Source organism: Alligator mississippiensis, chromosome 7 (assembly GCF_030867095.1).
Source record: "Alligator mississippiensis isolate rAllMis1 chromosome 7, rAllMis1, whole genome shotgun sequence".
NCBI lineage: Eukaryota > Metazoa > Chordata > Crocodylia > Alligatoridae > Alligator > Alligator mississippiensis.
The window spans coordinates 61,295,631-61,322,229 of record NC_081830.1 but is presented as its reverse complement, the minus strand read 5'-3'; the positions used below and the strand labels follow the sequence as shown (position 1 = coordinate 61,322,229).

General features: G+C 42.6%; 1 protein-coding gene across 1 annotated transcript in view; it reads left to right on the top strand.

The window, feature by feature from the left end:
• The window catches only part of WWTR1 (WW domain containing transcription regulator 1), a 112,029-nt gene that overhangs the window by 76,728 nt on the left and 8,702 nt on the right, over positions 1–26,599 (top strand). The window contains exon 3 of the mRNA XM_006259171.4: positions 14,968–15,173. Within this exon, the coding sequence (XP_006259233.1) occupies positions 14,968–15,173 (206 nt within the window). The remainder of the gene's footprint in view (positions 1–14,967; positions 15,174–26,599) is intronic.

Below are 26,599 nucleotides of genomic sequence, written 5' to 3'. Positions count from 1 at the left end.
GCTAATCCTTTGGACTCAAGCAGACAGAGAATTTAGGAAAAGTGACTGGAAGGTGAGCAGAAGTGCTGTGAGTAAGTACAGGTGAGGTGGGTTGGGCTGATAGGAAGATGGAAATGGACATCTGTACATCCTGCCAACAAATGGGCCTTGTGAAACTGAGGCTCATGCCAGCTTGGAGATGCTGATATAATTCCTCTCAAATTTTACTTAGCAAATGAGACTGATACCATAAACAGAACAGGTGTTACATCTGAATATTAGATAATAGAATTTCAGAATGTAGAATTATACTTTTAATAGGGAACCATTATAGGTGGGAGGCTGTATATATGCTTCTGCTTGCATTTGGGTAATATTTTTCACCTATCTCAAGTATTGTATAGAATTAAAATATAATAAAATGTCATAACACTCCTTTGCGGGACAGAAGTAATATCTCCATTTCATTGATGATGAAACTTAGTTCAGTGTGCTTGGAAATCAGACCTAAAGTAGCCCACAAATATGACAAAGCAAATGGGCAGTGGTTAGGAACAGAACCCAGGACTTCTGAATTTCATATCCACCCTCACACCTAATCCTATACTGTATCCATTACACTTGCTTGCCTGTGCTGAACTCCAATGAAAGAAAACACTTGAATGTCACTACGAAGTGAGAGGACTATTTGCCTTAATGATTTTTTCTTTCATCAAAGTCTACAAACAAGTATGAAGCTGGTAATATGAGCAATATAGTTTTAGCATCTTAACACTAGTCTTAGGGTGTTAAGACACTGGGACTAGGGACAGAAGTTGCACATAAACTGGTTTAAATGACCAGAAACTAATTTACACATGTAACAGAACAAAAGTTCAGTGCATATAAACCTGTTTCAAAATGGCCGAAACTGGTTTAAGATAAACCTGGATGTAGTAGCAGACTTAACTGATCTGGGTCAAACTAGTTTATGGAACTTCTGTCCCAGATCCCTTCATGGTTTAAGTTAAACAAGTCCCTCAGCATCTCAGCATGCTCTACAGCCTTGGGCTAGGCTGGGCTGTCTGCTCCAAAGAGCAGGGCTTGCCCCATCCCCCTTCTCTCTAGCCGGGAGCTGGGGAGTAGTTAGACACCAGCTGGCATGGCCCCCTGAGGCAAAGGGAGCAGGGAAGGGGTTTATTTCTCCCCCTCCCCTTTCCACCAGGGGACTGCAGCTGAAGTCTGCCTAGGCGGAGTACAGCAGCCCATCAGGCATTCGCCCCCTTCCACTCCAGTGGCAGGAGTGGGGGCATAGCCAGAGCTATGATCTAGACTATGGCACTACCATCCACCTGCCTCACCTGGAGCTGGAGGGCTGGGGCTGTGGGGCTATGCTGGCCAGCCCCACCCCCACCTTGCAAGCAGGGGGGAAAGCTGGGCAGACCTCAGCTGGGGTCCCCATGCCCGAAAGGGGATATAGGGGAGTTTAATCCCCCTCTGCCCTCTTTCAGTATCCAGGGACAAACCCCTCCACAATCAAACTTAGCGGCCTGCCAGGGCCTGGCCATGCCCCCCACCAGGTCAGCTTCCCTCCAGACCTTGCAGCTGCTGTGGAAGGAAAGGGAGGGCTTGCTCTAGCACCCTCCCCCTACCCCACCCCATCTTCTAGCCTGAGCTACTGCAGGCTTGTGCCTGCATTTTTGGAATTAAAAGTGAATGTTTGTTCACCTGCAAATCAGTTCAGTCTACACAGGTTACACTAACCTGCAAAGACTGAATCAATTCAGGCTCAGATTTTTTGAATATCTGTCCCCAGCCTACATGAATAAAGGGTAAATGAACATGGAGGTCAGCATATACAGTCAGCTGCTTGTGTTATAGAAATACATGTGTGAACTAAAGGGTTTGGCCTACCACTACAGAGCTAATGGCAATGTAGTGTGGTCCTCGTAATAATGTGTTATGGCACTTTATTCCTGCCTTCATTTTGTAATGAGCCAGGAAGTCCAACTAATAAAAAGTTACAATAATTTTTGAATAGCGGTAATAAATGAATGAACCAAAGTTTCCATATCCTGCTGTAATAAGAGGTGTGACTCCGCTATTGTTTGAAGAAGATAAAATGCAATTTGGTTACATTAGTAATGTGAGTCTCTAGAGATAAGGGTACAGAAACTTCCAAGATGTAAAACAGAAAAGCTGCATTTCAGTGATAGCCAGCATAATGTTTGGTGTTTTGGAATTGTCTGTGATTAGCCAGACTTCGTTTGCTTGAATCTGGCTAGAAGTGTGTAATGCTGAAAGGGATGCTTGTTTTTCCCCACGTAGGCTGTATCCATGTAGCACCTGCAGTGTGGAAAAGCTTCCTGTTTCAAGCCATTTTTAATTATTGGATATCCTGAAAGGAGCTGACAGGATTCAGATGTGGTTGAGAGAAATAATTTTAGGAGCTGTTTCTGGCTAATGGAATATAATTTATATGAGAGTTGGAACAGTTTCTGGAAGAAAATGCAAACTATATGGAAATGGAGCTTTTGCCACCCAGTTTCTGGGAATGAACTTTTTCAACTTGTTTGAAATTAATTGCCTCTTGGAGGCTTTAATCAGGTGGATTTAGCAGAAAGAAAATGGAGGAATGTATTCACTTTGTACAGAGAAGCAACTAATAGAACCATGGTGACTAGCAGGAATTTACTTCAGCATCAGGTAAAGTGATTGAAAGTCAAGTGCCTTGCAGGACACTTTTAAATTAGCAACTTGCTATATAGCACAATGATCCTTAACCAGGATCCTAGGGTGCCTTGAGATCCTTTCAAGGTGGCTGTGGGGTGCCATGTTGTGTTAGCACGGTGAGGTGTGGAAACTTGATTCACAAGATAAACCCAGGGATTCAGATGGGAATCTATTGAGTTAAAAACATTCTGAACTATTGGGTAAGGTACAGACAGTCAAAAAGGCCAGGGCTGAATCAATTCAGTCTTTTCAGATTAGTCTAAGCTGCAGAGATTACACTGAAACAGAAATGAACAGACATTTGCCTTTGATTCAGAAAATGTAGCCCGTGCCTGCAGTGCCTCAGGCCAGAAGCGGTGGGTGGGGCTCAAGCACTACTCTCTGGCTGTGTGTTCATTTCCTCTTCCTGCTGCCCCCAAGGTGTCTGGAATTTGCAGTTCAGAATTACAGCAGCAGGACTCTGCAGAGTTGCTTATTACTTCTTCTTCCTGCTTCCAGGTGCCTCTGGGATTTGTCCTCCACAGTCATAGCCAGCAGTAAATTTGACCAAGGGAAGGGGTGTTTAACTTGCCTCCCTGACCCCAGCCCCCACCCGAGGTTGGCGGTGGGGGGGGGGCATGGCGTTCCCAGTTGGGTGTGCCCACCCCAGCCCCTTGTCAACCAGCCCTCACTGCTTGAGCTGGGGAGCAGAGAGGTGGGGTCAGCCCAGCCCAGGCCTGGAAAGCATGCTGGGGAAATATGATTTAACTTGAATCAGGAAGGCTGGGGTCTTTTTGAGCTCTTTGAAACAAAAGAATTGCTTTAGTATTTTTCTGTAGTCAAAAAATGAGTAAAAACTAAGATCTGGCATTTTCCCAGAGGTGTCTTGAATCTAACGAGGGGTGCCTCAAGTCTAAAATGTCACTCCTCTAAAGTCTAGCATATATACCCAACTTAGTAAAGACTGATCTGGTTAAATGACACTTTATTTTTTCTCTAATCTTTTTTTCAATTTAAATGAAAGCCAAAGAATATTTGGCTGTAAGTATTCACTTTCAGGGCTACCAAGGCAAACATTGTAGGATTGGGCTAGTGCAAAAAACCAGGAAGTAGAATTGGCTTCTTGCTTTTCATTGTCCAAACTGACTGCCAAAGTAGAGACTGGTTAAATAACCCTTTTTCATAGCTGCTGTTTTTAAGTAATTGTTATAATTAGTATTACTAAAATTACTAATGAAGGATTTAAGGTGTATTTCTGGTCAACAGGGTCCTTTAAGACATGTTGCGCTAGAGAAAAGTTTCTACTTTTGGTATTTATGCAGTTACTGTTAAAGGGAAGAGTTTGACTGCCCAGCCAGTTAATAACCAACCTGTTGAAAAAAATTGTGTTAATTCCCAGTTTTGATGTTGCACCTGCGTATTGTTTTAAGCTTGAAGCAGTGAACCCAGAAAAGCATGGCTAAATGTGTAGATTGTAGACTCCCGGCATATTAGCATAAACTGTTGAGAAATTCAGATCTGCATGGTTATTCTCAGCCTAGAAATCTGAATAAAGGGCCCTGTGTGCAATGGGATAGTACAACTTTTTTGTCTAATACTTTACAGATTTTTTGGAATGAAATGCACCCTGAAGTGAAAAGCAGCATTTTTGCTGACCTTGTTGGAAGGCTAATGCTGTTTCTGGGAAGTAAGTGAAACAAGCAGTTCTTTGTTGGCAGGAGCAGAGAGAGAAGGAGGGAGAGACTGGTCTTTTTTTTCCCTTCACAATGTCATGACTAAGTCAAAACTGTAATATGGCTGGATTTTTCTTTTTACCTCCTTAGACATATGTTTTTCATCAGACTGTGCTGCGTGACACCTGATGCTGGCCAGTTTGTCTGAATTAGACTGTGGACTGCCCATAAACATAGTGCAGAAAAGAGATCCACAGCTGCACTCAGACACTTCTAACACTGAAATAAAAGTGGGTACAATCAGTTCAGTGCATATGTCAGAATCAATTTACACCTGCATATTTTGGCTACTTTTACTTGCAGATTCTCTTGTCCACAAAATGATCTGTGCTTCACATATACCCAGCAAAGACATTTTTTCAAAAGAACTGGTTCAGGCTTTATTTTCAGATAATGAAATAATATAGCGTCTACTTCAGATCTGGAGTAAATAAATGGCTGTAACTATACTGGCTGGAATGAAATCATAGCCATCTAACTGAGGTCTCCGTTTGGGCCCAAACTGTTATTCTCTTTGATTTGAGCTGGGAAGTTGTGTAACAGCTGCTCATTGAATGGCTTGTCTTATTGTGCAAAACAAAGTTGCATTAGAAATGCTGCTTTCAACTTGCTTTGTAGAATGGGTGACAACTGATTATTATTGTATGTTGCCTGTTATGCCCTACCTCCTGTACTGTGAGAAAATGCTGGTTTGTCAAGTGGTTATCACTGAACTAAAAAACAGCTTTCATATTGAGTAATCTGGTTTGAATTTGAATTGTGGCATCATTTTGTGAACCAAATTCTGTTTTTTCCACAAATATATTCAGAAACCTTAAGAAAAATGAATTGTTCTTTCTTTAAGTTTGAACATAAATAACAACAGAAAGTATTAACGTATCAGTTAAATCAAGCAAGTACCATGAGAAAGTAGTCTAAAGAACAACTAAGTTTAGAATGTCTCTGTACTGTAAAGTTGCTCATTAGTCAAAGTAGTCTTTCTCTTGATTTCAGTGGACTAGATCAGGCCTAAAGTGACAGAATGACATTAAATACATGCAACAGAAGACTCTGAATTTTAACTAAAGTGTAACCCATTTAGTTAAAACAAACAAACAAAAATCAGCTCCATGGTTCAAATGAAAAAGTAGATAAGGAATCCCTAACAGTTTCAGGTTGTTCCAATCAAAGTTAAAAAAACCACCCAAATTTGATGAAAGACAAGCTGTTGAGCATTTTCGTCAAGACAAACCTTAGATCTGTAAGTAGACAGGCCTTCTTTTCTGTTGATTAGTATTCCATGGGAACTTTCTTTTCAGCAAAGACTTATTTATTTAAAAGGAGAGCATCAACCTGAAATTTGGTTAGTACCAAACAAATACCTTGAAAATTATTTCAGGTACTACACCTGTTCCTGAGCCTGTTAGATGTTTTTATAAATTAACATTTGAATTGTCTTTCTCTCATCCACCCATTATATTTTTCTCCTGTTGTTGCATATACAATATATAACTTGTGAAAACAATAGGAAGCTAAAGAAGTTTTCAGCCCTGCAGTAGCACTATGTTAGCTGTCCATTGCATCAGCTTGCCGATCCACTGAAAACAGTATGTTCAGGACAGCAATTCTCGGATCAGGTACCTTGAGATACTTTCAAGGGTGCTGTGGGGTGTCATGCAGTGTTAGCACAATGAGGCACGCAAACATGATTCACAAGATAAACCCAAAAATGTTAAGTAGGAATCTACCAGATTAAAAACATTCTGACATATTGAGGTCTTTCTGAGTTATTTGCAATAGCAAATTATTTTATTTTTTGTAGTAAAAAAAAAAATAAAAATGAAAATTAAGTGTGAACCTACTGAGAACCACTGCTTTACAAGGATTTACCTAGGTAGATAGTATTACAGGATAAGAGTCTATCTGGGTATAGAGGAGAAGTGTTGACACTCCGTATACTCTGTAAGCAATCAAATCCATAGAATTAATAAACTAAAAGAGAAGGGGAAATAGAGGAAACTCTTTTGGTTTAAGGTCAAGTTAGTTTTTGCCACAAATTACCTTCTAAAATGGTAGCTAACTAAAAAGAGGAATCAGATATTATATTGAGACTTACTGTAAGAAGTCATAACCATTGCAATGTTTAATTTGTCAATATTTGCAAAACTTAGTATAAGCTCAGTTAGCACAGATCTGGAGAGATGGCAGTGAGATTCAACCAGAAGCTTCAAATAAAAGATTTCCTGTGAAACTGAACTTTGACTTTAACCAGAGTGATTTGAGTATTTAAGTCTGTTTAGATTCTGGAAGGCCTAACAGTCCTGAAAGTGATGGGACAAATGTATAATATAATGGGGAAATTCATAGACATTGCTGCCACAAGTGAAGAGAAGGAGGCTATTTTTTTCCATCATAAGGCAAGAAGTGACAGATACAGGCTCAATGTGAGATCTTTGACATTATGGTGTACAAAGAAACTTTACATAAGAAGGAAAATTGACATCACTTTGTGGTTTAGGATGAAGTAATCTTTTTCATACTTTTTGGGATATAAATCACTCCATAGTCAATGTTGGCTTCTGCCAGCACACACCTTGGCAAAGGCTTGCTGGGCAGACAGTACCATAGGGTAGGTTAATGCACCAGACAGCATCTCCTACTTCCTCTCCACCTGGAGGGATTTTGTGAGGCCAACACCACTCAAAAAGTATGTGGTACATTTAATGTATTGCCTACTGGGTGGTAACAGGAAAATACTTCATGCTGGTAAAAACTAAACTCTCTTTACTAAGAGAACTATTTACAGAGGTACAGCAACTTTTGCTAGCTTTCCAGTCAGGTACATGCACAGACTGATTTCCTTATGCCTTCTCCATACTCATCCTCCCTGGCAGTAGTGCTCCACCCTCCAGTTTCTGTAGAGATTGCTGCAGCTTTCCTTTTCAAAATGTTTTGTCTAGTTTACAGTATTTTGCCAGCAAATCTACATCAGCTAGGAGTGTGAAAAAAATTCTGACCCTCCAGCCAACAAAACGCAGTAGTGTGACAGTGGGGAGTGACCAGTTTAATAATCCTGGGTGCTACCTTTTGGGGGATGGCAGAGTGGTGGCATGCAAAAATAGCCACTATTGCCATCAGCACCAAGGCAGCCAGCATGGAGCTGCCCTGCTACACCTGTGACAAAGCCTCTGTTGTAGACACCACTCTGCTGACAAGAGGAGTTTCTCCTATCTTAGCTTATGTTGCTTAGGGAGAAAGCACAACTGTATCAGCAAAAAAATTCACATTGACACACACTACATCTTAACTAGGGGAATTCACAGTATAGCTATTCTGCTGTAGCCATAGTGGCAGAGAGGCTCTTCTAGTGTAGACACGCGCTAAAACTTATGTTAGCTGCTTAACCAAAGGCTTGCACGTGAGGCTGTCTCTGGAACCAGTGCACAGAAGTGTTTCCAAATCTAACATGAATTAATTACTGTCTGGCCAGTTCCCAGATCCAGCAGTTTTACTAGTTTAGCATTTAGCAGTATGACCCTCCGATTCATAGTTTAGAGCAACAGATGCTGCAGTTGCTCTTGGAGGTGCTGTAGAAGGTCCTAGAATGTGTTGTGCAAGAAGCCATTTTTTTACAATGTATAGAAAAAGTTTGTTCAACACAATAGCCTTGTTTTACCTTTTTGTTTCTGGGAGATGTGTGTTGTTCTGGTGTAGACTTCTGATTTGCAGACATTGCATTATGAATATACTGCATAGCATGTGTTCAAATATTTAAAAACCAAGAAGACAAATCTGTGATTTGAGTTCACAGAAATAAACCACAGCAGGTTTTGTACCTGCATAGAGGATCTAAGTCTGATTGAAGTCAGGGTTAAGTCTAGTGGTGCTATACTGGTGTAAAACTGGTGATATTGGAATCTAAGCTGTCTATGGAATAGGAGAAAATTCTGTTATGAAGGGAAACTGATGTTTCAAGTCAGCAATTTAATGCCTCTGTAAATTAGACTATGTTTAAGCATTTGCTCGCAGATACTCTGGCACAGGGGTGGGCAAAATACTGCCCAAAGGCTGGATTTGGCCCACCAGGCAATTGCATCCAGCCCGTCCCTGCAGGAAGTGCAGCTATGGTTGCTAAGCAACACTTCCCCCCATTCCGGCCTCACCTGACCCACCCCAGCCCCAAGCCGCGGGGCACTTGCATTGACAAGCCTCTGCCTGGTAGAGAGTTTTGCTGGCAACCCTGTGGCTGCTTCCAGCCCACCTGTGAGCATGGGAATATAGGTAATGGCCCCACCAGGCCAGGCCAAGGACACCTGCCGGGTGAAAGGGATGGAAGTGCAAGGAGCCATGTGGCATGAGGCTGGGTGGGGCTGCCCCACACCCTGCCACCATCTGTGGCCAGGGACAGGGCTGGTAGTGCTGTGGCCAGGAACTTGGGCAGGAGCTGCATGTTATGGGGCTGGGTGGGGTTGGTCCTGTACATTGCCACTACATGCAGCTGGGGGCTGGGGTGGGAGCACAGGAGCTGTGTGTTATGGGGCTGGGTAGGGCTGGCCCCACACCTAGCCACCATGTGCAGCTGGGGATTTGGGTGGGAGCACTGTTGGGCGGATGTTACTATTGGCTTGCTGCCATGTGCAGCCAGGCACTTGGGCGTGTTATGGAGCAAGTGGGGCTGGCCCCACATGCTGCCACCACCTGTGGTCAAGGGACTGGGGTGGGAGTGCAGGGAGCTGTGTGCTATGGGGCTGGGTGGGGCTGGTCCTGCTCACTGCCACCACATGCAGCTCCAGGGACTGGCACACTCCAAGGACTCCAAGGACCCCTCCACACACACCCCACCCCTCACCATACCCCCAAACACACCCACACCCTTCTACAGCCGCCACACACCCCACCCCTCACCATACTCCCAAACACACCTACACCCTCCCACCCCACCCACAATAACCTCACACACACCCCAACCACCCACACACCCCATATCTCACACTGCTTGCATGCCCCTACACACCCACTCCCCAACCACACCCCACACATACACCCTCTTGCCCCCCCCAAACAGCATACAAGAGTAAGACTGTTTTTTGAGCTATCACGCAATCAACTCTAGATACACTATGCAAACGCACATACATTGGGACAAAAATATTTTTAAAATACAATTAACTTATAGTACACTTGATATTTTTTTTTTTTTTTTAGTATATGATTTGTTTTTCCCTGCCAGTTTCAAGATGGCATCACTCTTCCTCCCAAAAGGAGTACTTCCAGGGCAAGGGGAAGGACTACTGTTCGCAAAGGCTAGGGGGTGGGAGTTCTGTTGCCAAGATGGCAACCAGGGGGCGGGGCAGGGCTACCCTTGAGGCCCTCAACAGCTCATCAAAACTCGTTAAGTGGCCCTCCAGCCAAAATAATTGCCCATTCCTGCTCTGGCAGCGCTATCCGTATTTGGCTAAAAGCATCGTAAAACAAAGACACTTATGCCTCTGTCCCTTCCATATCTGACATGTTTGGACACACCTCAAGAGTTTGGGCTGTTGAAAAAATGGATGCTTCTAGAGTTGACCATTTGGCTGACCCCTGGTTTTCACAAGGAATCTCCTACATTTGTCTCTAGCAGGGGTGAGCAATTATTTGCAGACAATTGAATGAGTTTTGGTGAGCTGCTGAGGGTAGCAGATGTGTGCGTGCATGCATTCCCCACACCCAAGCTGGGGCTGGTGCCAGAGAAGCAGTGGGAACGAGAGCATAAGGCTGCCCAGGGCTGTAGCACGTCCTGCCCTACCTGAAGCTTGGGGAGGACAGGGAATGAAACCTGGCTGCGGGCCTCTGTGCTGTCCCACCCCACCATCAGGGCTCCTGGTGTATGTATATGCATGCACACACTTATCCTCCACCCCCGACCCCACGGCTGCCAGGAACCCTGATGTGGGGGTGGCCGGGGCAGGGCAGGGCAGGGCAGGCCAGGACAGTGCAGAGGCCTGTGGCCAGGCTCCATCCCCCACAGACAGAAGCTGGCCTCTGCTGGTGTTGCAGGGGATGCTGGATGGAAGCAGTCCTGCCCAGCATCACTCAGTGACTGGGGCCTGAGCATTGCCCACCCAGGGCCTGCCACATGGTAGGCAGGCAGTGCTGCTTCTACCCTGCGGCACTTGAGAGATGCAGTCCAGGCCTGCAGGCTGTGGACACCATCTGCCAACAGAGACCTGGGCCCAATCATGGCTTGTCCAGGGCCTGCAGGGTTGGACTGCATCTCCCAAGCACAGTGTGGGACCCTGGGAGGAAATGGCCCCACCCACACAGCACCATGCAGCGGGCCCTGGGTTAGCTACGCTTGGGCCCTGAATTCTGCTGGCACCAAGCAGTGCCAAGCAGGCAGGCAGGCAGGGTTGCTTCTGTGCATCATCCCCCCGTAGAGGCTTGGAGATGGAGTCTAGCTTCTTGGGCCCTGGGCAGGCTGGACTCCATCTCCCAGGCTGCTGGGGCTGCTTGCAGTCAGCATCCCCTCCATGGCACCAGCAGAGGCTAGAGCTGGAGCCACAGCCTACACTAGCTGCCAGCAGAGTTTGAGGTCTGAACACAGCTCACCCAGGGCTTGCTGCGTGGTGCCATTGCCTGTGGGCTGGATAAAATCAATTGATGGGCTACATCTGGCCTGAGGACCATATTTTGCCCTCCCCTGGTCTGTGGTCTCAAGGTAGCCTACAGGACCACTTCTGTGTGACCCTGAACTTGCAGGGTCTTACTAAAGACCTCTCTAATCTGTGAATCATAGTTCACAGATCCATTGTGGGAAGAGCTACAACTGGAGAGATGAGCAGGGACAGAAAGTAGGCAGTCAGGGGTTGCAAGACCGGGCCCCTGTTGCCTCTTTCATTAAAATGCAGTATTGTCCTGTTTTGCATTGTGGGTGTGACGGGTGATGCCACTGTCCAGTCAGAACAAGCAGCAGAAGTGGCAGGAGTGCAGCATATATCAGAGCCAAAGTACTAAGGCACTTAGGCACATCAGTGAGTCACAGCATGAAGTGGAGGCAGTTGTATTTCCACCCCTTATCTAAGGGAATAAAGGACAAGTGTTATCACTTCTTATTTCCAGGCCCTTGTGGTATTGGTGGGTAGACTCAGCAACAGTCGCCAAAATCCCAGACACCATCAAAGGCCCATTTTTCTCTCCTTATTTTAGAAGCTTTTCCCTCCCCAGTTCAATGCTGCTGGTCTGTTCCTCAACCACAGTGTTCCTGTATAAAAGGCTGTCATAGTACATCTTGCCATCTCTCATACTGAAACTTTCCAAGTTTTCCTTGAGGTAAATCACTATGTTAGATGCAGTTGATATAAATACTTTATCGTTGGAAGGGGAATGGCTGGTTAAATGTATTTTGATTCTTCACAGACTGTGTAGTACACTTAATTTGTGGCAAGAGGAGTCTTCTATGATTGTTTTATGTTCCTATCATCAGCATGGATCCCATGATTCTACCATGTCACATGAATAAGACTGTTTGAAAGTAGAGGGAAGAAAGCATGGTAGGGCCATATTTCAATTCCTGAGTATAGATTCAGTGGTAACTGGTTTCATGTAGTTAATCTATAAAGATGCATATCTACCCTGCCTACTTGCATATAAGGAGCCAGGGTATCCTTTTTTTAATTCCATGGGAGTAAGAGACTCACATTTCCTTTCCCCAGTCCCAAGAAGCCCATCTGAGATACAATATGGGGTTTGTGATCCTATGATGGGACACAGGGGCTGTTGTCCACAGAATTTCCTCCAGCAGGGCCAACAGATAGTTGTTTATATGTTCCTAAGTAACACATGCCTTTAATACTGTTTCAATTCAGGCATTAACTCCAAAATTATTCCAGAGATTGGCAGGGTATCCTGCCAATAATCTTTTCATAGCTTGGACCATTTCCATCATTTACATTCATTCCTTGGTTTTAAAATATTCGTACTTAAAAAGAATCTAATATATTGTGATTTTTCCTGTAGAAAAACATTGATTCTGGGCTTGAGTCTCCTTTCTCTTAGGTCCTGAGGCTTGTGTAAGTTTTTGCAATACCAGGATCCTGGATAGTAGCAGATGTATACCCATCTAATTCATTTAATTTCACCTGAGTTATCCCTGATTTTACTCCACTTTAAATGAGTAGAGATTTCCTGTCTGGGTCTGAGAGAGATGGTTTGAGGAGAGCTTGTTTCTTGGCAATAATTCATATTGCTCATTTCATCTTTGTTTTCTACAGTACAGAAAGGCCAGATATTCCTGAAATCAGATATACATACAAAATAAACTTACCTTGATCAGAGGCAAGTAGGGAAACTAGTTGTGATTTTATCTTTCCTCCTCATAAGTGCATCAGAGAGAGAGATAAAAGAAAGATGCAAATTCCAGCTCTGTTGGACTCTTTGTTAAGAGTGTGCTGAGATTTGGGGTGTTCTTGTTTGGGCACAGAAGCTTTTTTTTATTTAAGTGAATCAAATGGAGCACAAGCAGTGGCAGTTCAGTCTTATCTACTTTGCCTCATCTTTGGCTCAGCCCAGTCCTGAAGGGAAGCACCTCTATAGGTAAAGAAAGGGGTACTGCAATCTTTATGCCCAAATCATCATTAGCTTCTCTGCTGAGATTCTCAGTTTTGTTTTGTGGTATGATTTACATGGTTGGCTGGGGAGCTGTGCTGAGGTGAGTAATTTATTTAATCTAGGTCACCGAATAACCCCTAACTGGCAAAGAATTCTGCTTAGTTTGGTGATTCCTGTATTTGAACAAAAAGATTGACATTGATTTAAGTGACAACAAGCCTCTTCTGTTTGAGTAGAAGCATTCAGTGGTTTGCAGTGGATATCAAAAAGCAGGGGGGGATCTCTTTGTTTACCTTTCCTCTGTAGAGCTGTACCCCAGAGACAAATGTTTTGAATACTTCAGCTAGGGTGTGGTATTAATGGCTAGTCTCCAAAATTTAATGCTCCTACAGATAAGATTTCAGATGTTAATAAAATGTGTGGTGGAATATATAATCTTTAAAGGACATTAACTATGCAAATACTACATGCATACCCATGGGCCTTGAAAGATTCACATATCCTTCTGTTGTCTTAAAACAGGTCTACGTTAGTCAAGTAATCTCCAATTTATAATATTTTTTTCATTTTTAAATGAATCCATGAACTGTAAATTCACCCTTTAGCTGTCTTAATTGAGTGAATGGTTTTATATTGGGAATTAATTCAGGATATTTTGTTAGTTAAATTTTTAAAAGTCTGCATTTAGTCAAGCACAAGGAACCTAGTTCATTTTGGTTGTACTTACTGAAATGAGATGAATTAGGATAATTTTTTCAGGGCAGGGTCATTGGAGGTTGGGTTTGTGCTGATTTTGCTAAAGATATTAGTATAATTTACCAGCAAATTGTAAATTATGCTGTTTTGCTATTCATAAAAATTCTCATACTGTAAGCACAGATGGTTAACTTTCCACTGACTACAGACCAAAAAACAAAACATCTGAGGCCATTTGGAAAAAAGGGGCATTATTTGTTTGAAAGGTACAAAAACATCTGTCAGGAAAAGCTGGCAAGGGCCAGCAGATCTGTTTTGATTTTTATTTTTTTCCTTTTTTATTTATGAAAGTGTTAGAGATTCAGATAAACTTTCTTTGTTCCATATTTATTATTGTTTCACCTGCCTTGAAATATGACCTGTAAGAGATTTAGATGAATAATGGATTGAAAGGCTGTCTGCCTTCACAGTAGCTCTTGTTAATAACTGATATGCTTTGCTGAACTACTTTTGTAACTTCTAACAGCCAGACTTATGGAAGTGTTATGTGATGAGATCCAATCTGCAATGGAATTTTTATCTAAAGCACTTACATGCTCCCTTTAGTTTAGTATTTGAGCACTTCCCAGTCTTTAATATATTAATCTTTACAACACTCCTCATGAAGTATTGTACAGATGAGCAACAGAGACTAAGCGACTTGCTCAAGGTCATTCCAAAGTCTGTAGCTAAGTAGGAAATTTAACCTACGTTCCCCATTCTCAAGGGGGCATCCTAAGTACTGGGCTGTTCTTTCTCTTTCTGTCATTAGAGGAGAGGGGTCTTTGCCTTTCAGTGGTGGGGGATAGACAGTGTTATTATAAAGCAGTGAAATAGGGCCCCTGGTTCTTTCTACAGTGAGTCAATTACAGCTGTTAATAAAGTAAAAAAAATATTTTCAAATTTCAGCCAGGTCACTCGCTATACACTGTGGACTCAGTTGTGATTATTTAGAAAAATTACATGATCATTTTACTACATAGCTTTAGTTAAGCATTTGAACATATTTTGACTTAAACTGAATTTTCATTTTGTATTTTTAAAAGACTCTAGATATTAAATCTAGATATTAAATAATTAACAGTGTCAAATCTCATCAGAATGAGTAGTTGCGATATTAACAATTCTTCTATTTACTGTTACAATACATTGAATGGAAATGGAGCATATGCCCTGTGTCCTCTGTTTTCTTAAAGTAAAATTCAAATACAGGAACTAACTATACAATAACTAACTGTAACAGTTCTTTTCTTTCCCATAGTAATGAATCATCAGCACCAGCAGCAACTGACATCCAGTACAGCCATTTCCCAGCAAAACCATCCTACTCAGAATCCTCAAGCTGGGTTGTTGAGTATGCCTAATGCACTGACTACCCAACAGCAACAGCAACAGAAGCTGAGGCTCCAAAGAATCCAGATGGAAAGGGAGAGAATTAGGATGCGTCAGGAAGAGCTCCTACGACAGGTATTTGAAAATAGATGCGTTAGTTCTGCCATATTTTTCCACAAGCACAATCAGCACACACTTTTCAGTCAAAAAAGCTGAAATAGAAGACAAACTCCATGAGTGAATGCACATTTTTTGTGTTTCTTTTTCACTCTACACTGAACAGAATACAAAATGGCTACGGACCTTCCAGTCCCTGGAAAGTTCAATATAAACAAAGGTCTGATGATCATAACTAAATTCATGGCAACTATGTCAGCAGAGTAAAGACCAAGCTCTGTTATTATCCATGTGTAAATCCAGAGAAATTCTCTTCGTTTCAGCTGAGCTGCCCTGAATTTACACTTGATTATATGAAAGCAGTGGTTTGGGGATAATACTGTCGGCTTGATCCTGGTTTAATTAAGAACAAAGGCAAAACTCCCAAGATTTGTTCATGAAAGTCTGTTTTAGATTTTTTGGTCCTGAATTTTGTAACTGACAGCCTTTTGCCCCTTGATTACAGTATAGCTCAGAGTTGCAGCTCACATAAGTAGTTGGTAAGTATTGCAGTTGGTAAGTATTCCTGTCAGTTTGGATGTTTTGTTTATTGTTCTAATTCTTAGGTTTCAGTTTTATGATCACTCACATGGTACAAAATAGATATGTAGCTTCCTTCACAACACTTGAAGGAAAGAAACAGTTTAAACAATTGCAAAGGATGTGTTTCTTCTGTTACGGAGTACTCCACTGATGCTGTTATGTTTTGAACAGTATATTAATCAGCTTCCTTAGAAAACATAAATAACATAAATAACCTGTTTCCCTTAGGAACATAGCATGAACTAAGTACATTTTATCAAGGATATTGTTGTCGTAGTCAGCAACCTTGTAAATCCTGCTCCTGTAGTTCCAAATATCTTTAAAATTGTGCACTCTTAAAAAATAAACCTTAGAATTTGTTTTAATTACCATTTCATGTCTAAGCCTTCTTTGCTTTGGGATTTGTGCCCAATCTCATGGTTATTCCAGGGCAACATTTGTTTATACTGTATTTAGAAATACAGTATCACATTTCTTGGCTGCACATAGAAGTATTTTTTCTGTTTAGGATAATGACAACAATTGGCCGAATTTTTCTGGTGGTTTATTAGGGTACAGTAAACTGCAGTGGTGTGTGGGGTATGTGCAACTCACTACCACAATACAGATGGAAATTCTTATTTTGGATATTAGATATTTCTTTCAAATGATTGGCAGGAATAGTAAAGAAGAGAAGCAACTAAAATCCCAGATGTCCTGAGATAAATTAACAAGGGAAGATATGTTAGTGATGATGATAGAGTGGAACATTTTAGAACATGTGTGGGGAGCAAAGTGGGGAAGAGTTACTAAGGCTATGCAGCCTTTTAGGACAGGAACAGTTTTGGATTATCAGAGCAGATGTTACCAGAAAAGGATGTTTGGCCATGAAGTACCTATTTTCTTTTAGGGCAGATAGTTTCCTCAAAGCCAAAAATTAATAGCAAACAGATTGGGTTTCTCACTGTAGTTTTGTATGCTTGCTGTGTTAACAAGTACTATTTTTGCTCTTGTTGTTTTTTAAAGTTCCATCTCAGTAGAACTATTACAAAGAAATCTGGGCAATCATAGAAATGACCAAGAAACTTGCATACTTTCTGTTCTGATAGGCAAACCCACCATTTTTACATCTTCATTCTGGTCTTTTACTTCTAGTAAATATAAAGAACTTCTCTAAGGCTGATACTTGTGCTCCTGTAATTGTCTGTAGAAGGCAATTGCCTTGACATACAAATCTTTTGCCTAAATTGGGCTTTCATGCCTCAAACAAATCCTTTTGATGCTGCAAATCTTTGTGTAACAGGCAATGAGGAATCATATTGTGCTTCATTACAAGTGAGTAGAGGCTACCTGCGAGTGCAAGAATGAAGCATGAAGTGCAGTTCTCCAAGCTGAGCAGTAGTTTCAAGCCCCAGGCATGCCTACTCCCTTGCTTTCAAGAACTCAGGATATAACAGGGGCTCAGGGTGTGTGGGTGAAGAACGGGCATGTCTGGTATGGGTTTAATCATAATCCCCATCAGGCTAATGAAGTACTTAGCTATGTTTACCCCTCTTGGGCCCTATTCCTGCTGCTAGGCAGGAGGAGTAAATTGTTGGCAGTGAAACAGCATTGCCATTAGTGTAGGATCCAGTTTCCCTGCGCTGCTGACCGCATTTTACCTCAAATGAATATGCACAGCTTTTCATACTGGGGCTGTGCTGACCAAACCACCAGTACACGCCCAGACAGACCCCATACATACACTTCAGCTGCACTGCATAGTATTTACAGTAGGGTAGCATAGTGAGGAAAGTTTGCAGTCTTGGGCCTTTGCTTTGATGGGGAATATATTTCTTTCTCTTCCTTTTCCTCCCCTGTTAATAAAGGAAAAGAAAAAGTTATCTCTGCACTTCTGCCTGTAACAGGAACTTCATGAACTTCCTGTCAGCAACCTGAGCAGAATGGAGGCCTTAGCAGCATGACAGAGTATAGTAAATCCATGAGGGACTTTATTGTTAAAAGATTGTTATTCCTACCCTAATCCTTCACTGCTGCTTTTGCTTTTTTTTAATGCAACCTGCCTAAAGAAAAAATGCTGAGTAAGTGTGCTTACTTGCTGCTAAGCGACTAAAATGAGGTGAAGAGGTTTTGGGTGAAAGGGCAGCTCTTTTGGCAGGTCTCTCAAATCTCTTTTCAGCTTGACAGCAGCTGCTGGCTGCCTGGCTCTCTGCAGTCATTCCTGACCCTGCAGCTGCTCTGCTGGAGAGACACACCCAGCAGTGAAGGAATACACAGTTGAGGGAGCTTTCTGGTTAGAGGTTGTTCTTCTTTGTCCTCCCCTTTATTTCAGTAGCTGAAGGATAGTGTTTGAAAAAGTGAAGAGCCTCTTTCCTGCAGCAGTGGGAGGTGAAGCCGAGTAGTTGATGTTAAAGAGGGACTCTTTGTTTCTTAAAGCAGAACATGACTCGGCTTTCATTTAAATCTTGCCTTGCTTGTCTTGTCATGCTAGAAGCATTTTGTTTGCCCAGTGTCCTTCCGGCTATTTTTTTGCTAGTTTTGTACAGAAAAATAACAAACTAGATTCTCATTGTTAGGGAGCTCTTTGTGAGAAAGCTCTCAAAGGGTTACATGAAGAATGCCTCGTTCCTACTTGCCCTTTATGTGCTAAATAGTTGTGTGAGAGTCTTGTAGAAAAAATAACAAACCAAACAAATCTGTATACCTTATTAAGAAGAGCAGGGGAAACTAAGCAAAGGCAGCTGTAAGGAAGATCCCAGATGCCACTTTCCTGGGTGCAGAAGGCCCAATGGAATTTTGCAGTTTTAACATGAGAAAGGAAAGATAAAGGTACTGTGAACAAGATGAATTTATGGGTGTGAGGGAAGATCCAGGTAAAGATCTAGTATTTTTGTCCTTGTGAGATGGGACAAAACAGGCAATGGGGTGCCATAGCCCTGAGGTTGCAGCAGTGCCCTGAAGGGGGAAGCATTTCCCTCCCTGATTCCTTGTGCAGAGGCTGGCCGTTAGCCCTGTGCATTGAAGTCATAGCCAGCATCTAATTCCTCAGTTGTCTGTCCTAAGTGAGAGGACTTGCAGAAGAGTTGTAGAAACCAGGAACTTAAAAGCAAGTCTTTTCCTCTGTTCTGAAAGGACAGTCTGGCAGCTGAACATGTGTGGCGAGGTATTGCTGCCAGGAAGGATTTCAGGAAATGCGACAATGAATTTCTAGAATCCTTTGGCACAGAGTTAAAAAGAGGTTTGCATCAGGAGTGTGTTCAGAAATGGTGAATAATTCAATATGCTGCAGCTCTTTGAAGCCTTTTAACTTGTTGGCAGCATTAGCAAGTCCCCACTAAAGGAGCAGGCATTTTGACACTGTTATGATGTCAGAATATTGCATTTATTTTTCCTTTTTGTGTCTACTGACTCCTTACCCCTTTTACTTATTGACAACATCCACCACAGAGTCAAGCAGATTTATTATGGTACTGAAAAGTTCCCTAAAGTAATTGCTAAAGGCTGCTAGTGTTAGCCAGCAGGAGGCACTGCTTCTACCAGATGGCTTGGAAGTGGCTAAGATAGGTGAAGACTTAACTGCCATTTTTCTGTCAGCCCCTTCAAACTAGGTCTAGACTATAGCCTGTGGCAGACATTATATTTAAGGTGTGTTTAACCAGTTAACCACATTTTAAAAGGTAACCTGGCCACATGTTCAGACAGTGAATGGTATAATAAATCAAATCTTGTGTAATAATTTCATGGATTTCATAGACATTAGGGCTGGAAGGGACCTCGGAAGATCATAGAGTCCAGCGCTCTGCCCCAGGGACAGGAAGTCAGCAGGGGTCATAAGATCCCAGCAAGATAAACATCCAAGTTTCTCTCGAAGGCGTTCGAAGTAGGTGCTTGAACCAGCTCCGGTGTCAGGCTATTCCAGACCTTGGGGAAACAACTTTATGGCTGATTTTCCATCATGCCCTTTAATTGAACATGTGGCCATTGGGTCCCCACCAGCTGCCAATCATTCAATCATCCACATGATCAAGAGTGTACTGAGCAATTCTGCTCATGATCAGGTGATTGTTGGCCAGCTCCAGCAACTACTTTGGGCTTCATTCAACCTCCCCTGTGGGTTCTAGGGACCAGCCGACAATTAGCTGATTGTCAGGCACCTTGCCAGTGCGGGAGGAGCCCAGGATAACGATCCTGGGCTCCCTCTGCACTGGCAAGTATGGTACAATAGAGATTGATCCCCAGTCTAAAAACTGATGCCCAGGAAGTCCAATTGTTAGGATTGCAAATTAGATCCCAATATGCCTTCAAACGAATGTCTGTCAGCCCCCTGAGACTGATCCTGCAGGGAGGAGGAAACATCAAGAGCTTTCTCTCAACTCTGGTGTTCCTGTCTTGATCACTGCTGTATTTGTTCCCAAGGAAGAAAGAAGTCTAACATTTATAGAAATGCTAGAACACTGTAAGGAGCCCTCAGCACTGTACAGCAGAGTTGGACCAGACCGTACAATACAGAAGCCAATGGGAAGAGCATACATGAAATGGTATAGCTGTAGCCACCTCTTTCCCAGTATTTCTGAGGGCATTGTGTCCGTTCTAGACTCAATGGCCCCCGGGTCTGTTGTTGGTTCACCTGGAAAATGCATATCCTTGGCTTAACTCAAGATGCTGCCTGCAGAATGTTCTTCCAAGGTGTAAACTGTACATTAAGTTGATACTGCAAGTTAGTATGCAGCACGCGGAAATAAGGATACGGGGTCTGCTGTGGTCTTTCCTGTTTGAGAGTAGATCAAATAATTTTATGATAAATGTACCTCCCCTTGCAACAAAGACAAGGCAGGGCTCAGGTTTTGTATATAGCCATAGGAATCTTTATTTAGGATGCTGGAAGCTTTCTAGCTCACACATTGTCATGTTATGCATGGTCTGTCTAAATCCTGGACTAGATTAAGTAACCCTGGAATGGATTACTGTGTATGCTATAGGTATCACTCTAGGAAGAGTGACAGAACAGAGTCTGAGTCCAGATAATATATCTGGCTATGTCAATAAACTTGGGCACAAATCTCTCCTAGTTGGACCAGTCACTAGCTTGGCACCACATTTTCCAGAGATCAGTATCTGAATTCCCTGGCTTATAAGTGACAGTACCAGTGCAGCTGCATGTCAGACAACAGCCAGGCATCATTTGGTATTCCAAGTACATGTTGTGAAGCTTGCTGAGACTTGTGCACGAGCTGAGAGTCACAGGAGAAAATGGGCTTTTAACAACCCTGTCTCATTTGTGGGAGGCTGCCCAAGCAAGTTGTGACTAAGAGACCCAGAACTAGGAGCAATGACTGGCCTCTGCCCAGGTTCAAGAGGTGTGAGAGGGATGTGAGATCCAAAAATTGGCTCAGTTTGCAGCAAACTAGTTTCTGTCCAGAAAGCAGGAAGGTGCCTGGTTGTAACAGCAGGGGACAGCAATGTGGTGGGAGCTAGCTGGCTTATCTGTATAGGTTGAGAGCACAGAATTGGTAGCACAATATCATTCTCTGCATAACTGTGATTAGTGAGTTTATATGAATAACATGACACCTCATCTGTTTCATAATGAGTTTACTTGGCTTACATCGGCAGCCTCTCAGTCTTCAGCTGTTAGAGTCCAGCAGTCTATACAGATGCCTCATGCTCACATTAAACTTTGTTGTTTGTCTTTTATTTTGATCCCTTTGCGTTCCCTTAGTGAACAGGTGATCTCATGTGATCACACAGCATATCCCTGGAGACCACAACGCAGAAAAAAGCAAAGACAAGGGGAAGTTATTTGGTGTATGAGAAAGGCAGTACAGGTTTCAATAGAGAAAAAGGCCCCTCAATATTCCTGGGAGAAGTTAATTAGAAAGTTTTCCAAATAAAGAAAGGATATGTATCATCATTCTCCATTTAAAGCCAGTTCCATAGAAATGTACAAATTGTTCAAAATCTTACTTGAAGACACACTTCCTCATGCACCTCCTGTCTGATGTTTGATTTAATGCAATACTTCTATGATGACCTTGGGAGTAAAAGCATGACTTCCCAAGTAATGGAACTTACTAGCCACAGAAACAGGAATGTTTTTGGCAGTCTACTGAGAACATTTATGGAATATTAATTACTAGGAACAGGGTGGATAAAAATCAATGATTTTTTTTAAAATAAAACAATTGGATTTTATTTAAATCATTTTTTGATTTAATCATATTTTTTAAAATTTTCTGTTGATGCTTTAAAAAAAACCATAAAGATAGTTTTAATTTAAGATACATTAAAGTGCAAAGATATGGAATAGGGATTATAACTTCTTGTGGCTTGGGGGCGAGGGGTGCCAGCAGGACCACGGGGCTGTGGCTTGGGGGCGAGGGGCGCCAGCAGGGCCTGGGGGCCAGGGGGCTGTGGGTCGGGCACCAGCAGCACCAGGGGGGTATGGGTCTGGACAAGCCATCAATCATTGCAAATGGGTCCTGGTATGAAAAAGGTTAAGACCCACTAATATAAAGCACGCTGCACTTAACTTAATTTCATTCTGGGAATTGAAAAACTGGGATGGCAGGCAGCAGGGAAATGGCCGAAGTTAAAATGTCACTTCTTTCTTCTCACTTTCTACCATTCTGCTAATTGGGGGAGTGGAGGAGATGCTTCCAGAGCAGTGACATAAGCCAGAGCCAGTGAAGTTAAAATATGTTGGTAATTATTAATAATTGTTACCTTGCTAGTGAAGAGTCCAGATGACCAGTGCTACTGGAAGAATATACTGCAGTTACAGTAAAATGCCAGATTCTGCCTTCCAAGTTCAACTGACCTGGGTTTTAATGGGATTTATATGCATGTCGAAGAAAAATATTTGATCTTAAGCAAAGAGAGCGTTTAGCTTCATGGAAAGAGAATTGTAAAGCATGATCAGGTCATGTTAGGGTTCCTAGCAAACAGCAACAAACTTAGTAAACAGCAATTTAAACCACCAGTGAACCTCAGTGTAATCTTCACTGATTCTGCATCTTGAAACACTAGTAAAGATGCATCCCAGGGGAAAGATGCTTAAAATATCTTGTTATACTATATTGTGTTTGTGGTAATATCCTTCTTATTAAACAGTACTCATTTTACCTTTTCATAAAAGTTGATTCTTTGCTAATCTGATTTCAAAATTGATGCTACAAGCACATTAAAAAAGTCAAATACTTTCCTATTAAAGATTGTGTACATGGTTTAAATTTATTGAGTAGAAAAAGTTTCTAGAGGGTTTGCAGAAATGGTTGCTTTAATTCCCTTAAGAAACATTGTAGTAAATGAATAACCTAGGTAGACAAGTGAAACAGCTTTATTTTTTCTTACACTTCTAAATAGGACAAGTACTATTTTGTAGGGCTGTGCAAAATTTTGCCGGGTGTTTCATTTTGACACTGCTTCAACTTGTTTTGAGCTCGAAACTGTGAAAACAAAAGGCTTCAAAACAGCCTCAAAACAAAACGAGGGCAGTCAAAATATTTCAAAAGTTTTGAAACGTTTCAAATATCGAAGCTGGGCTGGCTCACAGGGAAACAGAAACTAAGGAGAGGGAGGAGGAATGGGGGGATTGCTCTGTTATTGACATGTGTATCTGGCCAGTGACTGTGATCCTTCCCTGAGGTCCCTTCCAATCCCAGTGCTCTGGGGGAGGGATAGAAAAGCAGCTGCGCCTTAACACACACACACATAGTCACACATCATGAGTTCTGCTTGTCAGCAGCTTGAGGTACAGTTTCCCAGAAAGCCCTGCACCTATCTCCTTGAAATTTGGGAGGCTTCATAGCCTCAGAAGGGGCTACCATTCCTGCTGTTTTCATCCAAATCTGCCAAGAAATGACAAAGTTATAGGCAGTTTCGTGGTTCCCAATTATAGCCTATGGGTGAAACATCAAAACAGCGTTGAAACAGAAAAACAGTTTCGACAAAACGAAATGGAACAGTGCTTCGAAATTAAACAAAACTCGAAACAAAACACTGTCCCATTGAAACGGAAGTCTAAATGAAACGGTGCCATTTTGCACAGCCCTATATTTTGGAACATCCTTCAAGGAATATTATACCCATTCTATTAATTCATTTTGCCACTAGATGTCACTGCTGTTCCATGGAGATCAGTTGCAACTGCATTTCTCTGGATTTCTCTTAAAAAGGATAAGTTTAGAAGCAAATTTAAGGTGTTTCCTTTTGCTCTAAGCAAATATCTTCTTCCCAGGGGCATGAAACAAATCATTAAGCCACAGGTTAACTGTACTTCATGTTAGAGATTGTTGGATTAAATTCCTGGTCCCAGAGTATTTTATGTTTTAGGCCAGATGCAAATCGTGACCCTAGGTGGAATTTAGACTCCTAACTCGTTAAAAAAAAAAGTCTGAATTGGCTCTATTTCAGCAGCCATAAAACTCCATGGACTCTTCAGATCATTAGCTGTTTCATATAATCCTGAGAATTTGGCCCAAAGTGTCATTTTAGGCCCACATGTATACTCCAGAAACAATCCAGATTGGCACCTAATTCTCACCTGAGTGCCACTGTGATTTGGATTAGTACTGGGAGGCATCAGAATAATATATGCACTTAATTCTAAACCATCATTAGCTAAAAAAGAGTGCCCAGGGATGTGGGATACAGAGTCATGTGCCCTTGCACTCTCTAGGAAGCTGGGAGATGTGGATTAGGCTGAGGATGGCTTGGAAACTGGATCTAGAGTTCCAGACTTGTAACTACTACACTACTGGTTAAAAAAAAAATGGGTACCACACCCTTGCACATTAGAGAGGGAACATGGGGTGCTTTGCCTTATACTGATCCCAATGCTCCTGTCAGAAAGCTACATTTCTTGTGGGTGGTCTGGATCCCAAAATAGTGGAGGCACCTAAAGTATAGCCAAGAAGTAGCCTGACTAAGACACCCCCTTGTTCCTAATAATTCTTGATGGCTAGCATAGGAGCCTTTCTGTACAGGACTGGGTGTTTTGGATTGCCCTGGGGAATTGTTGGATTCTGCTCATTCACTGTATTCTAGATTTCTCACCCTTTTGATTTATATCACCTTCCCAGGGAAGGTCACCTACATTTTACACATTACAATGGACAAATAAGCAGCTGCAAAGTCAGTTTGGATCTGGCCGCTACCTACGCTGTTGCCTGCAATCAGATATCTCTAATATAATAAAAAAAACGTACCTAGTAGCAATTCATATATTTTTAACACCTGATTCTTATCTCTCTCATACCTGTGTAAATCAGAAGTCTCTCCAGTTAGTGCAGTTACACTGCTAGGAAACAAATGTATGTTAAATCAGAGTCCATTCCAGAGAGTTTAAAGGTACCTTATTGTTGCTGAATTAAACCATGGCTCAAAGGTTTTGGCCACACTGCAATGTTTACACAAGATAGAACTCGAGTGTTGTCCCTAACTCAAGTCCTGTCCACACATAAAGCTCCTTAACTTGAGAGTGGCGGTACTCTTCATTTGAGTTTACGGAGCCCTGAGGGTGGCAAAGATTATAGTTTGAGTTAGCACTTCAAGTCAGCTACTCACGCAGTCAACCCTTGCTGCTAATCCCATCACTGCACAGTAGCCCAATCTCTATTTCAGCTCCACTGTTATTTTGTAGTACAGCCAATCGCACTCAAACTAGACTAAGCCCTTGTCTACTTTACAAAATTCAGTCAGCAGCACTATATATACCAACTAGGGGTGAGAAAAGATCATATCCTGTAGCCAGAGTAGTTCTGCCAACAAAATCCCCAGTGTAGATGCAGCTCTGCTGTCAGAAGGCAGCTTGGTAGTGCTTGTCATTCCAGGGAGTTGGTGTAGCTCTGGTAGCAGAAAACTCGTTCTTTACACCAGGACACCTGGCTGCCTTTGCACTGCTTATAACATTAAACCAGCAGCAGCTCTGTAGGTCGTAGCTTTAATTTGAGAGGAACTAAATTTAAATTGAACCTAGATAACTCAATATAAGTGAGAAGGAATCATAGAAGTAGGGTCGGAAGGGACCTTGTAGATCTTCAAGTCCAACCCCCTGCCTGGGCAGGAGGGAAACTGGGCTCAAGTGACCCCAGCCAGGTAGGCATCGAGCTGCTTCTTAAAACCCCCAGGGTAGGAGCCTGCACCACTTCCCTTGGAAGTTGGTTCCAGATCCTAGCCGCCCTAACTGTGAAGTAGTTCCTACGGATATCTAATCTAAACCCACTCTCCAACAACTTGTGGCCATTATTCCTTGTTATCCTGGGGCGCTAGGGGAAACAAGGTCTCCCCCAAACCCTTCTGGTCCCCCCTAGTGAGTTTATAGACGGTCACAAGGTCCCCCCTCAGCCTTCTCTTGTGAAGGCTGAACAGGTTCCTTGGCCTCCTTGGCCCTACTTGAGATGCACCTGTGGATACATGATAAGGTCCGGTTAGCCCTGCCGACTGTGACCTCGCATTGTCAGCCCATGTTCATCTTGGAGTCAGTGATGACTCCAAGATCCCTTTCTGCCTCCATGCTCTCAAAAAGGGAGTTTCCCATCTTATAAGTGTGTTGCTGGTTACTACTGCCCAAGTGCAGCACCCTGCACTTGTCCATATTGAAACGCATCCTGTTTTTGTTAGCCCACCCTTGCAACCTATCCAGATCTTTCTGCAGTCTTTCCCTCCCTACTAGAGTGCCCACCTCACCCCAAATTTTGGTATCATCAGCAAATTTGAACAGGTTGCTTTTCACCGCATTGTCCAAATAGCTGATAAAGAAATTGAACATTGCGGGCCCAAGGACTGAGCCCTGGGGGACTCCACTGCCCACTTCCCCCCAGGTCGAATATGACCTGTCCACCCCCACCCTTTGAGTACGACCCTTCAGCCAATTTGCAGTCCAT